The sequence below is a fragment of the Solanum lycopersicum genome, chromosome 1 (genome assembly GCF_036512215.1).
Source record: "Solanum lycopersicum chromosome 1, SLM_r2.1".
Taxonomy (NCBI): domain Eukaryota; kingdom Viridiplantae; phylum Streptophyta; class Magnoliopsida; order Solanales; family Solanaceae; genus Solanum; species Solanum lycopersicum.
In genome coordinates, this window is record NC_090800.1 from 10,145,449 (window position 1) to 10,162,671 (window position 17,223).

At 33.7% G+C, this 17,223-nt stretch overlaps 1 protein-coding gene across 1 annotated transcript; it reads right to left on the reverse strand.

Annotated features, from left to right (window-relative positions):
• Positions 1-14,346: 14,346 nt before the first annotated feature.
• On the reverse strand, positions 14,347-16,992 carry LOC138340728 (uncharacterized). Its single transcript, XM_069292703.1, has 3 exons — positions 16,752-16,992; positions 16,483-16,658; positions 14,347-14,469 (listed from the first exon to the last, which is right to left on the reverse strand). Exons 1-3 carry the CDS (start codon positions 16,990-16,992, stop codon positions 14,347-14,349), a joined length of 540 nt encoding a protein of 179 aa, XP_069148804.1.
• Between the last annotated feature and the right edge of the window lie 231 nt (positions 16,993-17,223).

Below are 17,223 nucleotides of genomic sequence, written 5' to 3' on the forward strand. Positions count from 1 at the left end.
TCTCAATCTTAGAAGGATCCACCATCACTCCATCCTTAGAAACCACGTGCCCCAAGAAGGACACTGCATCTAGCCAAAACTCACACTTAGAGAACTTGGCATAAAGCTTTTTCTCCCTCAACATTTCCAACACCATTCTCAAATGCTCCTCATATTCCTCCTTACTTTTAGAGTATATCAGTATATCATCAATAAATACGATCACAAAGAGATCCAAATATGGCTTAAAAATCCCGTTCATCAAACTCATGAATGCAGCAGGGGCATTCGTAAGACCAAAAGACATCCCTACAAATTCGTAATGCCCATACCTGGTTCTAAAAGCAGTCTTTGGCACATCCGTTGCCCGTATTTTCAATTGATGATAACCGGATCTCAAGTCAATCTTATAGAAGACACAAGCACCTTGTAACTGATCGAACAAGTCATCAATGCGAGGAAGAGGATACTTGTTCTTTATGGTTACCTTGTTCAACTGCCGGTAGTCTATGCACATCCAAAAACTCCCATCCTTCTTCTTACAAACAAAACCGGAGCACCCCAAGGAGATGCACTTGGTCTAATGAAGCCTTTGTTCAACAACTCTTGAAGTTGGGCCTTTAACTCTCTTAACTCCGCGGGAGCCATTCTATAAGGGGGTATAGAAATGGGGCGAGTACCCGGTTCAAGATCAATACAGAAGTCAATATCCCTATCTGGTGGCATACCAGGAAGATCTGCAGGGAACACATCCAGAAACTCACGGACTACCGAAACTGACTCAATCGAGGGTACTTGGGTAGTGTCATCCTTGAGATGTGCCAAGAAAGCCAAACACCCTTTACTAACCATTTTCTTAGCACGAAGAAAGGAGATGATACGCACCGGATTGGAAGTGTAGTCACCCTCCCACACTAACGGATCTGTCCCAGGCGTGGCTAACGTCACCGTTTTAGCATTACAATCCAAGATCGCAAATTGCGGAGAAAGCCAAGTCATACCCAGAATTACATCAAAATCAACCATTTCTAAGATAACCAAATCTACATAAGTGTTGCTCCCCACAAAGTTCACCAAACAAGACCTATATACCTTTTCAACTACCACAGACTCACCCACCGGAGTAGAAACACGAATAGGCATATCAAGTAATTCACAATGTAAATTTAGACCATTAGCAAATGAGGAAGATACATAAGAAAATGTGGATCCAGGATCAAACAATACAGAAGCCATGCAATCACAAACCAGAAGATTACCTGTGATGACAGCATCAGATGCCTCCGTTTCAGACCGCCCAGGGAAAGCGTAACAATGGGCCCTATCGTTTGTCTGTCCATTGCCCCTACCATGTTGTGATGTAGTGGCTCCAGGTTGCCCATCACCTCGGTCGTTCTGGTGACCACCATTACCTCGACCACCACGTCCTCCAGAATAACGGCCTCTACCATGACCACCTCTACCTCTAACATTTGGAGGTCTGTAACTCTGTTTTGGACAATATCTCTTAATATATCCAATCTCCCCACATCCATAGCATTCTCTGGGTTCATTCATAGGTCTCTCAGAGAAGTGTTGACCGGTCTGAGGTGGACCCCCAACTACAGTCTGTAGTGAAGACTGAATTGGTCGGACTGAGTAACCTCCGGAACCTTGTCCTCTAGAGTAAGAACCACTAAACTCACCTCCCTTTCGAAACCTTTTTGATGTAGTTGCCATGGTGAAGTCATCTGGCTTCACTCCCTCTACCTCTATTACGAAGTCTACCACTTCTTGAAAAGATTTCACTGTAGCCGCTACCTCTAAGGCTGAAATCCGCAGCTCTAATCTCAATCCCTTCACAAAACGGCAAATCCGCTCTTGTGTACTGAAACATAGTTGGGTGGCATACCGGGATAATGTACGAAACTTAGCCTCATATGCATTGACCGACATCCTACCTTGCTCTAGGCTCAAGAACTCATCCCTCTTCCTATCCCTCAAAGTCCGGGGGATATACTTCTCCATAAACAAGCTAGAGAATGAGGCCCAAGTCATAGGTGGTGCCTCCGTTGGTTGACACTCAACATGTAACCGCCACCACATTTTGGCGTTCCCTTGAAACTGATAACTCACGAACTCAACACCAAACCGTTCTACAATACCCATCTTGTGTAGTAACTCATGACAGTCAACCAGAAAATCGTAAGCATCCTTAGATTCAGCACCCTTGAAGACTGGAGGTTTCAATTTCAAGACTTACTGAAAAGTTCATGCTAATCATTTGTCATTATAGGCCCAGTAGTCAGACGTGGAAACGTGCCTATGTCCAATGAAGCATCCATGCGGGGAGCCACAGTAGCCGCATGTTGTACCTCCGGAGCCTGAGGTGCTGGTGCAGAAAACACTGGAGGTGTTTGACCTTGATTAGATAACCCACTAAGATAAGCAAGCACCTGATTTATCATCTCTGGGGTAGGCTGGGGTGGCAATCGCTCATTCTGCACTTGTTCATTTTCCTCATCCTCCCCTTCTCTTACTACTTCTTCAGTCGGTGGAGGAGTCACCGCCCTAGTATCAGATGGGCTAGGTGCTCGTCCTCTTCCCCTAGAGGACGTCCTCCCACAACCTCTACCACGGCATTTTGCCGCTGCTCTTCCTCGAGCTACAGCCCCAGTGGCTGGCTCAGACGCACCCTGTCCCGCCGGTGCTGGTGTTGGTGTTGGTGTAGTCGTTGCTCTAGTTCTAACCGTCTGCGAAAGAGAGTGAAGATGGTCAGATACCAATTTGTATCACCTAGATACCAATTGGATTCAAGTAGTAGCACGAAAGAAGAAAGAAAGAATGGAATTTTCCTAAAGTCTTATAGCCTCTCAAAGAAAAGTAAAGGCGTCCCCCTACCGTTCCTTAAGACTCTACTAGACTCGTTCTTCTGTGATGAGACCAACGAACCTAATGCTCTGATACCAAGTTTGTCACGGCCCAAAACCGGGCCGCGACTGGCACCCAATTTACCCTCCTATGTGAGCGAACCAACCAATCTAAACCTTAACATTTCAAAGTAATATCATCATAAAATAATGCGGAAGACTTAAACTCATTAATAAAAACCAATTCAATAACTATTATTATCCCCAAAATCTGGAAGTCATCACCACAAGAACATCTATGATCAAATTACTAAACTAAGAGTATTCTAAGAAACTAAAAATACATAAGAAGCTAGTCCATGCCGGAAGTTCAAGGCATCAAGACTTGAAGAAGAAGATCCAGTCCAAGCTAGAAGTATTAGCTCACCCTGAATTTCCGGTGTAGTAAAGACTGGCTTGAATTACTGTTGAGTTGAAGACGACGGCACGTTTGTTGCACTCCACAAATAACAAAGAAGAAAACATAAAAGTAGGGGGTCAGTACAAACACGGGTACTGAGTAGATATCATCGGCCAACTCAAAATAGAAAACAATATATATTAAGCAATATCATAAGTCAACTAATATCCTTAGCATGCAGCATTTACAGTTACCATAACCCTTGGTTACAACACCAAGCACATCAATGAGGACTCACGCCTCCTCATCATAATCATTTGGGAATTCGGTTCATTAGATTAAATATATTAACATCTTTCAAGATTCATTATCTTTATTCCCCTCGTGTCGGTACGTGACACTCCGCTCCTCAATATACTATCCTGGTGTCGGAACGTGACACTCTGATTCTCATTCTATCCTGGTGTCGGAACGTGACACTCCGATCCTCATATACTATCCTGGTATCGGAATGTGGCACCTGATCCATATTCTATCCTGGTGTCGGAACGTGACACTCTGATCCTCATATACTATCCTGGTACCAGAATGTGGCACCCGATCCATATTCTATCCTGGTGTCGGAACGTGACACTCCGATCCTCATATACTATCCTGGTACCGGAACGTGGCACCCGATCCATATTCTATCCTGGTGTTGGAACGTGACACTCCGATCCTCATATACTATCCTGGTACCGGAACGTGGCACCCGATCCATATTCTATCCTGGTGTCGGAACGTGACACTCCGATCCTCATATACTATCCTGGTACCAGAACGTGGCACCCGATCCATATTCTATCCTGGTGTCGGAACGTGACACTCCGATCCTCATATACTATCCTGGTACCGGAACGTGGCACCCGATCCATATTCTATCCTGATGTCGGAATGTGACACTCCGATCCTCATATACTATCCTGGTACCGGAACGTGACACCCGATCCATATTCTATCATGGTGTCGGAACGTGGCACTCCGATCCTCATATACTATCCTAGTACCGGAACGTGGCACCCGATCCCCTAATCTCATTCTATCAATTCACCAAGCCTTCTTTTACACCAAGGCATCATCATTAACAAAGTAGATTAGGGTTTCTTTTCAAGATTTGGGATTCAATAGCTTCATCATGCTTATTTATTCATAATTACATAATCACATCATTCATGCAAGCATACAATTAAGCATATAGAAGGGTTTACAATACCACTAACACATATCATTCGCTATTAAAAGTTTACTACGAATAGCATGAAAACCATAACCTACCTCCACCGAAGATTCGTGATCAAGCAAGCAATTTTCCCAAGCTTTGTTTCTCTCATCCTCATTCGATTCTCCCTCTCTCTCTTGTTCTTTCTATTTTCTTATTCAAACCCTCTTTCTTTTACCCTAATTAGTATATAATTAAGAGTAAAAGATGACAATACTAACCCACTAATTAACTTAAGGTTACCTCTGCTCCGTCACAGACTTTAGAGTCTCAATTTCTCTGAAGGGTCTGTGACGGTTCGTCACACCTGTGACGGTCCGTCCTGCCATTCCGTTACGAAGTTTAGAGAGTCGATTTTCAGTACCCAATTTCAGATTTTCTAAGTGTTTTGAAACGAGACCCTGCGACGGTCCGTCGTGCCCATGACGGTCCGTCGTGGGTTCCGTCGTCTCAGCCTGTTTTTCCAGAAATAAAATTTGCTGCTCAAAACGACTAAACAGGTCGTTACAAAACAGCCACGTGCCAAATCTCTAAGAAACCTCAGACAAGGAGAAGGGAAATATCACAAAGTCCGGGCTAGTAACCTACAAAAAAATTGTAGTAGCAAGGGTTGAGTACCAAACCACACGGTACCCAGCAAGTAAAACGTCTAAACACAAGCTAAGGGGATAAAATACGGGTACTCCTACCACCCCCAACCAAACCTCCACAACTACAACCTGCATTAAAATCAACCCAACCTAACAGCTCACAGTTTACATAGCACGTAGCTCAACAACAACACTTAGACAATTTACATATCCTCAACAACAACACTTCAACAAATTACATATCCTCAACAACAATACTTCAACAAATTATATATCCGCAATAACAAGCTCAATATTGATCAATCACAAGTTTCGCAGAAAGGCAATCAGAAGATCAGCAAAATATGATATCAAGTTCACTAATGATAAGTATGTGCAATGCAATGGAATGCAATGTCAAGTATAATGATGCATGTCTGACCTAGTGATACACACCCGCTGTCTCTCAGTCCGAGACCCATGGGGGACATATCTGTCCATGCATCTGTCGCGGCGCACGACACGACCCTCGATAATAGTAACCATCGCGGCGCGCGATACTTTCCTCGAAATATAGTATCCATCGCGGCGCGCGATACGTCCCTCGAAATGGTGCATCCTCTGAAGTACCCATTCTTTCTCAATGCACATAACACTTGTCACAACCAATGCCTCAGAATAATGCAGATGATAAGTTCACACAAATAATGAGGAGATGACCATTTTCATAACATCGCACAGTTCACAACCACACAAACATGAAGTTACATCAACAATGATTCAACAAGCCTTCAACCCTTTCTCAACACAACACACGTAACAATTAATCACATTGCCTTTTTGTTATCCCCATTCTTTTCATCATTAGAATTAATCAATGTGGACAAGTCAACCCATCACCAATCCCGTTACTCCCAACATATACCACAAGGACATACACGCATTTCATACACTTAACAAGAGTTTAGAAATTCACTTGCCTCAATTTATCGAACAATCACTTCGGAACTTTAGCCTTCCTCCTTTGTTGCACTTTTAAATAAAATCCAGTCTATTCAAATAATTAAACACTATAACGTTTCGAAGTTAACAACACACATATTGCACGTGTCTAGACTAAACCAAAAAAAACTCACGCAAATTTATAATTAAGTTCTTAAGTTTCAAGATTAGGATTAAATTTTAATTTCTTTTCAATATCATAAATCTTAGGACATTCACTTAATACCATATACCTAATACTTAATTATATATATTAATATATATAATATGAAAACTATTAAAAGGATCTCAAATTGATCCCAATTTATATCACCCGTATTTGGACACCAAAATAAAGATATTTCATGAAATACTTTTATACGGAAGGCTTCTTGCATGTCTATTTACCTCTCTTTCCAATAATTGTTTCATGATCATCAACAATTGGTCATAATTACTTAATGACTAAGGTGAAATTTATGTTAAATAACATTTGCATACATGTACACAAAATTAAAAATTAGTTTCACATATTAGTGTAAATTATACACGTTTTAATCTAAAAATCTACTTCTAATTACATAAAAACTTAATAGAAAGGATGAAAATAATTACCTTGACGCCTTGAGATGAAAATATTGATTTTTCTCCTCCTTTTCCCTTTTCTTTTCTCCCTTTCTTTTCTTTTCTTCTCTGCGTTTTCTTTTCCAGATCGTTTTTTTTTCTCATGCACCTTGCGGCTTTTCACAATTTAGGGCACTTTGCCCCTTTTTTTTTATTTTATTCATTTATTTAATTAATTCCTTTTCTATTTTTTTAATTATTTTTTAGCAATAAAATAATCTTTTATTAAATCTAAAATCATGTCACTCATTATTACAAGTCATATAAATTATTTATAAAATCTACTAAAAGAATTAAATTTCGAAAAATGGGTAAAATTCATAAATCGAATAAGAGGATCGTTACATTCATATGCATTTAATAATTTTAGATAATAAAACACAAAGTAAGAGAATCTCATCTTAGAATTTATGGAATTTTGATGAAAATAAAAGAGCTAGAAAGAATTAGTTTAAAGACGAAAATTATCACCCCTTACTTCATATTCATTTGTAACTTTTTATTTTATTATTATATCCTCTGTCACAATTTTTTTATTTGCATGATAGACTAAAATAGATTGTGCTATATAGATTTAGACGAAGGATTAAAATTATATTTTTAAAAAAGAACAATAAAAATTACTATAAAAGAATGTAGCAAAAATTAAATTTAGAACTTATATAACTTACTGTCATATGAATTTGTAGTGTGATCTTTAGACATACTATTATATTATCAATGATCACATATAGTATAATATAATATAATATAATATAATAAAATAATTTGTATTAAAGTAAATATGTCCATGGTCTGCTTACTTTTAATTTCAATCGAGACCACTCGCTAACGTGGTACTCCACCATTATATATATATATATATAAAATGTAGATTCTTAAGATTTGTGATATGGGTTCGATATAATCGATTATTAATTATTATTTATTAAATATTAAAAGGTATTTATATAGCATTTTGATTAACATTAAATAATGTTGATCTCGATTCCTGATAAAGAAAATTAGTGTAAGAAAATAATAACTATCGTGATTTGATATAGTGTATCACTAAATTGAATAGTGTTGTTCCTTTATTATTAAATATTTTGAGTTTTGAACATGATTTTCTTTTAACAGGGAGCACTATATCCGAATAAGTCCTATTTCGGCACACATTAAAATTATAATTAATCGAACTCTAATATGAATATCGAATACCGAATAAAAAAGTTTTAAATTAAATTAATCCAAAAATACTTTTAAGTATATATGGTATTAACAATTGGTAGATTCAATTTTTAAGTTGTAGAATACTCAAATTTAATATTTAATTTATTTATTTTTACCATAATAACACAAATTTATTAGGTATTCGAAGTTAATTTGAATGTGAGATTGAATATTGTCTTATATAAAATCATGAATCATTATATGTTATCATCTTGAAATTTATCCTATTCATTTCGATTAATTTATCATATTTTTCTTTATAATTTGTTAAAAAATAATGTTCCTTTCCTTTTCTTAGTTCTAATTCCACATAACATACTCATCATATTTAAGATCCAAAGCTTAAAAGACATTTAGTATATTTTACATACTTTAAATTAAAACTATAAAATTAAATTCTTAATTTCTTAAAGTTCATACTAAATTAAAATTAAAAAAATAAATTAAAATTAGAACTAACATGCATGTTTCATTATCACATGAAGTTAACAAATTAAAATTAGACCTAACATGCATGTTCATTATCACATGAAGTTCTATATATGTATATACAATTTATCATAATGAACATAATTTTTTTTAGCATGGTATAATTTTTTTTTGTTCTTTTTTTTCATGCACAATAACTTATAGGATAATATATTTAGAAGTATACGTTAAATTAACATGATATTTTCATAAATTGGTCATTGCATATCATATTGATTTCCTTACCCATATATGTTTATATTATTCCAAAATTTATTCAAAGAAATGTTACTATAAAGCGTGTCTCAGATTAATGAATGATAAAATGTTACTTAATGTTTTATGTCTGCGTACTCTATCAGAATTTTGTCTTTTTGACTTTGATTTTTTTAAAAATAAAATAAAACCGAAAATGATACTAAGAAATACATTTATATTTTAATTTTGTGAAATTTCAAAAAAAAAAAAGAAGTATTATTCTAATGAATAGATTTTAATGATAACTTATTCTGATAAAAACTTCTTCCTATTGGGACTTCAGTTTTATCTTAGATTTGAGTTCTTGGAACATTATTGGTGAGAGAAGAACTTGTTTCTACATTGTGATCGAGGCTTTATTGAAGAAGAAGAAGAAAGCTGACGATTGAAACATGTAAAAGGAACAGGTTCAACGCAGCTGACTGACGTGTCTACAACAAGTGTTGGTGAAGAAGGAAGCTGGCGATTGAAACATGTCAAAAGAACAAGTCGACGAAGCAGACCAACAAGTTACAACACTGCAATAGAGTTAGAGTAGCACTAGGATTAGACTACTTATATTAATTGGAATTATATTACGACTAGAACTATATTATGATTAGAATTTTATTACAACTAGGGTTATATTATGACTAGTATTATGCAACAACTAGTTAAATTTTATATTATTTATAATTAGATTATTATTATTCTAGTTATAATAGGTATTATCAGCTGCATCGGACTTGTTTCGATCCTTTGACATGCTCTAGTCGTCAATTTCTTTCTTCTTCCATATCTTTGATTATCAAGAGAAAATTCTTGGTTCTTGATCATTTAAGCGTGCTTTCTAACTCTTTACATTTAGTTTCTGCATAATCTATAAGTAATTAACTGCATAATTAGGGTTGTTGTGTCCTAGAAGAAGAGTAATGAAGGTATAGTTATTGTTTTTATAGAAATTCTAGACGTTAATTCTAAGTGTATGATTAGTTATAATTTCATATTGTGTGGATTCTAATGAAGGTCTTTATTAAAAAAAAAAACTAAGCACAAAGATTTGAGCCTTTATGTTTTATCTAAAGACTTGTAACCTAACGACAATAGTCTACTTGAGACATAGGTTGATAGTTGTTAGATGAGCTGGAAGGACTTTAAATATATTTTAGAAGTCGATTGTTTTACGCTCAAGACAATTTAATTAGAGTTTCATAAAAATAATTGAATCATTTAAATTAATTTAATTATTTAATTTTTAAGACTACTTTTATAATGTTTTTTCAATTTTATCCTTTATTAGTTAGTAATAGAATTAGTTATTTATGTTACTATTTTAGAATCATTTAAATTAATTTAATTGTTCAATTTTCAAGACTGCTTTTAGAATGTTTTTCAATTTTATCTTTTATTAGTTAGTAATAGAATTAGTTATTTATGTTAATATTTTAGAATCATTTAAATTAATTTAATTGTTCAATTTTCAAGACTGCTTTTAAAATATTTTTTTCAATTTTATCCTTTATTAGTTAGTAATAGAATTAGTTATTTATGTTAATATTTTAGAATCATTTAAATTAATTTAATTGTTCAATTTTCAAGACTGCTTTTAAAATATTTTTTTCAATTTTATCCTTTATTAGTTAGTAATAGAATTAGTTATTTATGTTAATATTTTAGAATCATTTAAATTAATTTAATTGTTCAATTTTTAAGACTACTTTTAAAATGTTTTTTCAATTTTAGCCTTTATTAGTTAGTAATAGAATTAGTTATTTAAGTTAATATTTTAGAATTGTAATTTAATTTTAAAAAATATAAAAATATACGTTTACAAAAAGTGAGCTAATTCAGTACAGCCCGCAGCCCACGTAATGATGGATTGAGTTGGCTATTTTCTCGTCCACAAAAAATGGATCAGCCCGATTTGATCCGTCAAATTCGAAGTATATATGAGCTAGCTCGAAGGAGATAAGTCATGAGTCATTCTTTATTGACAACTCTAATAGCAAATAATATTTAGTTATTTTAATCATAATTTTGATAATAATTAATAAGAATAAAAATAAAAAATTTAATTTAATTTATCTTATTTTCTTTTTAAAAAAATGTGAATCGCTTTAATAATTCAATTAATAACAAATGAAGAGAGTAATTTACTATACCAATTATTTATTTCTTAATAAGGACAACATGTGTAGTATGTAGGAGTCCACGCATGCTATTAGATCTGTCATCATTAAAAAAAAGAGTTGTTGTGAAACAATTTTTATTTTATTTGAAAATCAATACACTCGTTATGATTAAACAAATTATATATATATATATATATATATATGTTTGATTATCAACTTATTGTAGTTTGATCAATAATTTACATATTGAATTTTTAAATTTTTTGAAATAAAATTTATATATTTATAAACTATGTAAAAACACTGTAAGTCACAATAATTGACAATATAAAATATTTAAAATATGTATAAAAAATTTATGATCAAAATATATTTATATTCATATTTTAATACATAAATTAAGAGAAAGAAAATAATATTTTTATATACTTTTGATGAAATCTTTTAACTTTACCACTTTACCGAAAGATGTAAAAAGTAAGGAGACGCATTTATTCCATTCAATAGTCAATATATAATGCATAATAAACTACACAATCGTATAGTCATTGTCTAAAAATACAGAGTTACGACCTAAAAAATATATATCCATAATCTTAGTATCACATCCTTATTAAAAATAAACTCTAAGCAATTATTAGTTGTTAAGCATACTAAATCTAAGTCATTTGAATTTCACTTCAACGCTTGTTTTATAAATAAAAACTATTTTCTCTAATTGCACCTAAGAGTAATATTCTCTATGAGATTTGATTCCAACGTTATTGAAATTTACACTTAACAATGATCGTTTTATACTTCATTGAGATGTGTAATTTGAGCATATAAGTAAATAGGGCTGAGGGGGTTCATCAAACCTCTTTAGTTTGAAACTATTTTTTTATATATTCGTAGTATATAGATATTAAATTTTCTGTGACTTTTTTCGTATATTTACTTATTCATATTTTAAACAGTTTCGATCAAAATCATCGCTCCATCATTGTACCTAGCTAGCACAAACATCACGTTACTAGTAATTGAATGCATGTGGGATTTAATACGATTTTTCAATAAATGATTGTAGTTGTACCTGTACGTTAAATTAAATTCAAGCAAAAAACACCAATGGATTGGGGACCAATTTATATCACATTTTATTTTCTTAGGTGCGGCAAAACAATTATAGAAAGTAAATGAAATTAGTTAGATTGGTTAAGTGCTAGAGTTTTTTCATACAAGACAGAGTAGACAAAACATTATTGCATATTTGCATGTGTTTATTTTATTATTTTAATAAAAATAAATATAAGTAAAATACAAATATTATTTTAATTTGGTATTATCAGATATATTTTTTCAATTTTTGATCTGCACAAGTAAAAATTTAAATTTATATAAAATTGTACAAATAGATACATGTGTCATACGTGATATAATACTCGTGTGACGTCATATAGGATATTGTATAGGATGTGAATTATCATGTAGTACACAAGTAGGACGTGTGTGTTTACTTACTCAACTCTAGACAAGTTTAAGTATTTACTTATGCACACTCAAAGTAGAAAGATATAAATGTTCAATGAAACTGAGTTAAAGAGTCCACGTATATATTAGGCCAAAATAAATAATTTAAGTCATGACGATCACTCAATAAAATTAATGTTCTAAATTAAATTTCAATGTAAGGTCTTAAGATTTATTTAGTTTATTCGAAAAATAAAACCTACGTATACGTTTAACACATGAAGTCTAGTTTCTAACTTTTGGATATGTTAGATGGTAAGCTGCAAGTTTACTTATAAGAAATGTAAAACAGAACTTGGATTATAGGTATTTCTTTTAAAGAAAACTTCACACATATTAATATACTTTGCTACTATATATAATAAAGATAATACATAAATATATCTTTTAATTTGATCTCGTTTCATATTTATGCCCTTTAACTTTGATGTGCACAAATATATACTTAAATTTGTATGTATCAAGTAGAACAAATAGACACGTTTTACATGATATCCTATGTGGTAATTTGTGTAATACATGGTATCTACCGTGTATTATGCAACATAGGACTCATATGTCTACTTGTTCAACTTTATACAAGTTTAAGTGTCTACTTGTGCACACCCAAAATTGAAGGGCATAAATATGAAATAAGATTAACTTGAAAAACACATTTATGTATTATACCTGTAATAAATAGGGCCAAAAAATTGATGCCTAAATGTTTATCGAAAAAACGGTTCAATAGAATTACATGAGGTCAATGACAACATATATATTGATGAAAGAAAATAGAAAATAATAATAGATGAGGGCATGCCACAATTCAAAAATGGACGTGATACCACTTGTCTATCATATCAAAACAAGTCAGCCTTAACCCAAACTCTCAAAAAAGGTATGACCTAGCCCTGCTTCTTAAAATTTAATTTCTTTCTCAATGGCAATATATGTTTATATTTTTTTTTAAAAGTAGGTCAATCAGAAGCATCAAAATGTATCAAACCACAATAATATATACTTGTTGGAACCATTTTCTCGTAGACTCTATGTCATGTTGCTAGTTGAAACTATTTCTCATCAACTTTATATCGTACCACTAACCAAAATTATTTCTCATCGAATTTATATCACTATCCAAAAATGACCTAATCATCAGAAACACTTGTCGGAAATGACTTCGATATCATAACCCTTTCCAAAAATGACATCGGCATCATAAAAATTGCCTAAAATGACCTTGGCATCATGAATCTTACACGTCTCATCATATTATTCACTAATCAATACACACAAGCAATATCACACCACACAAAAGAGATAACAATTCATGCAATTCAAGTCCACTTTCGTGTTATACATTTCATCAACCAATCAATAAGTGTTACAACAAGGCAATTTACAAACATTGTGATCATCACATATCTTTTTCATTTTGGCCCTTTTTAATTCATTAAGATTTATCAAGACGACAATAACCTTTCACCTCATTTTCATTACTTCCAACACACAAATAACGAAGGGAATGCACAAATTCAACTAGTATACAAGGTTTAGGAGATCACTTATCATAATTCAATTAATTAATCACTTGAAGAGTTGAGTCGTGTTCAAAGCCACATAATCAATAACAATCAAGTGTTCACTATAATTTTCGAAAACAACAATACTCACATCAATTTCTTTTGAATAATGGGTCAATTAAACCAAAACCTAATTTCAAAAACAAGGTTTTAATTTGAAATTCAATACGTTAAAATTTTATGCAAGGCCATAGGAACTTATTGGTGAAAACCATTTAGAGAAAAAGACTCAAAATCAGTTCACAATCTCCATTTAATTTAGAACTCGATTTGTCACGACCCAAATTTGCATGTCGTGATGGCACCTATGTTCCCAACCAATAGGTAAGTCAACCCAACATATTAACCCAACTAAACCAACAAATGAGTAAAAAGACTAACACTTAGCAAGAATCTCCAACATTGAGTTCCTTATAAGTACGAAATGCGAAAACTAAAAAAATATACCACCCAAGAATTGGTGTCTTAAGTACAAGAGATTCTAAAATACGATGCAAGTCTGAAACTAAAATGACAAATCTAACATAAGGGATATCTTGTCGGAATACTAAATAACAGAATAATTAGAAAATAGAGGGAGGTGTGGGCCACGGAACAGACAAGCAGCTCACCACAACTCCAAGACACTCCAAGCTCGGACTCAAAATGCTCCATGAGATGCGCTTGTACCCGAAAACGAATCTGCACTACAAAGAGTGCAACAAGTGTAGTATGAGTACGAAATCACGTGTACCCAATATATCTCATTGACCGACAACGAAGAAGTAGTGATGAGTGTTTATATGAAAAAAATTAATTCTTTAATTATTCAAGTCTAAAATTCACTTGCCAGTCAAGTTTTATCAAATAGAGGAAATCAAACATTAAGAAAATTCCAACCATCAAATAAAAACACATAATCATCGAGAATGAAGGTATGATGAAATGCAATGCAATATGATGCCATGAATGATATGTCTCAGAATATCCACAACTTTCTCAACCGTATATACATGATACTCCTCGGAAGTACATCGAGAGTTCATGACTCATGGGGGACTCGCGAGGTCCATATACCGACACGGACGATCTCCACGTGTCTGTGCGGACGGTCTCAACGCATAATCATAAAATTGACAATTTCCGCACGGACGGTCTCCACGTGCCCAAATTACTATCTTAACATCTCACCATCCCTAGCACGGATGATCTCCACGTGCCCAACTTATACTCAATGCATGTACACAATATTATTTTAAATAAGGGGATGATGATGCACCTCAATCAATCAAGTATCAACATAACACTTAATCACCTCAATAATCACAACTATACGGGTGTAACAAAGAAAACATAATCACACAAGGATTTCAAGTCAATAATACATCAGCTAATGCCCATATGCTTTGGCATTTTCAAATTACAATCCACATTCTATAGTAGTAACTTTCCCTTTTATAACACGGGTACTCATACCAATGCCCGTCACACCATTGATACGAGATCCCCCATCTTTCGCCCTTACCCATTGTCTATTTCATTTTTATTCTTTATTTAGGAAAACGTCCTTCAACAAGTCTAAAAAGTCTTAACATACCTTAAATGCCGAACTCGTGTCACCAATCTTCAAGATTTTTTCTTTCCTTTTCGCAAAGCTTCGGAACGTTCCCAATCTATCCATTGTGCAATATTCGTAAGTAAGCGAGTTCATGGATACTCAATTTATATTCTAATTTAAACTCCAAAACTCACTCATATCTCCAATCAAGCCCAAATCTAGGTATAGTTTATATGCCAATTCGTCAAATTTCAAGTCAAGAACTTAACCTTAACCTCTCCAAATACCCTAGATTCAATGTTAAATCATATAATATACACCTAATATTTAAGTACCTATCTCAATATATTAAAAACTAGTAACTACATTTGATAAATAAATAAAATAAAATAAAATAAAAATTAAGAGAATAAGGATTGCACTGTGAACGAGACCATCTTCTTTCTTTTCTCTTATCTTACACGGCCAATTTTCTATCCATTTAATAATACATATCAATACCAATCAATGGCATAATATCCTAATGATTGGCTAATAAATTTGCCCCCTTCCATCATTTACTAACACCCAATGTACAGCAAAAAAAATAAAAATTTGTCAACAACAATTTTAACCTTACTAACAGATTTTCTCGAATCTAACACCAAAAATATAATACATTTAATGAATCATTTTATCTAAAATATATTATCAACTAATTCATGTAAAGTTACAAATTCTGAGAAGGGTGGTTGTACCTGAACGTGTTCTTCTCAGATGCCGAGGAGAAGTTTCTCCAATTTTTGTTTTCCTCAGATTGTGATATGAAAATTTTAACTCACTAATTTATTCCAATACATGGTCAAGTATAAAGTTATTAAATGAATTATAGATATGACACACTAACTATTAACTATATACTAATTTAATAAAATTTTCCTCAATTAGGTACTCATAGTTACCGAATATCCCTCTTTAAATTTTCTGCAAGGAGCCAAAATAGTCCTAGTTTTCAAAACGACTAGTGGGTCGTTACATCACCTACCACTTAAACAAATGTTCGTCCTCGAACGGAAAAAGAAAAGAGCTAACCTGAATGCTAAAAAAGATGAGGATATTTACTCCTCATGTCTGACTCTGTCTCCCATGTAGCCTCCTCCACTGGACGATGCTTCCATTGAACCTTTACTGAAGCAATCTCTTTGGACCTTAGCTTCAGAATTTGCCTATCCAAAATGGTTATCGGCTCTTCTTCAAAAGTCAAATTCTGATCAAGTAACACTGAATCCCATTGAATCACATGAGCACCACCCTGATGATACTTCTTTAGCATTGAAATATGAAATACAGGATGGACACCTGACAACCCAGGTGGCAAATCCAACTAATATGCCACCTCACCAATAATGTACCTTGGAATCAACTTGCCCTTCTTTCAAAATCTCATCACACCCTGCATGGGTGAAACTTTAAGTAGAACCCTCTCTCCATCCATAAACTCCAAATCACGAACCTTCCTATCTACATAACTCTTTTGCCTGCTCTGAGCCATGAGAAGTCTATCTTGGATCAACTTGACCTTGTCCAAGGACTCCTTCAACAAATCTGTACGCCATGGTATAACCTCAAATGCATCAAACCAACCAATTGGAGATCGACATCTCCTACCATACAAAGTCTCAAATGGTGCCATCTCAATGCTCGAATGATAACTATTATTGTAATCAAACTACGCTAATGGCAAGAACTGATCTAGTGACCACCAAAGTCAATCACACACACCCGCAACATGTCCTCAAGAACCTGAATAGTCCTCTCAGACTGACCATCAGTCTGAGGGTGAAAAGATGTACTAAGATCCACCCGAGTGCCCAACTCCTTCTGCATAGACAGCCAGAAATGAGATGTAAATTGAGTGCCAAGA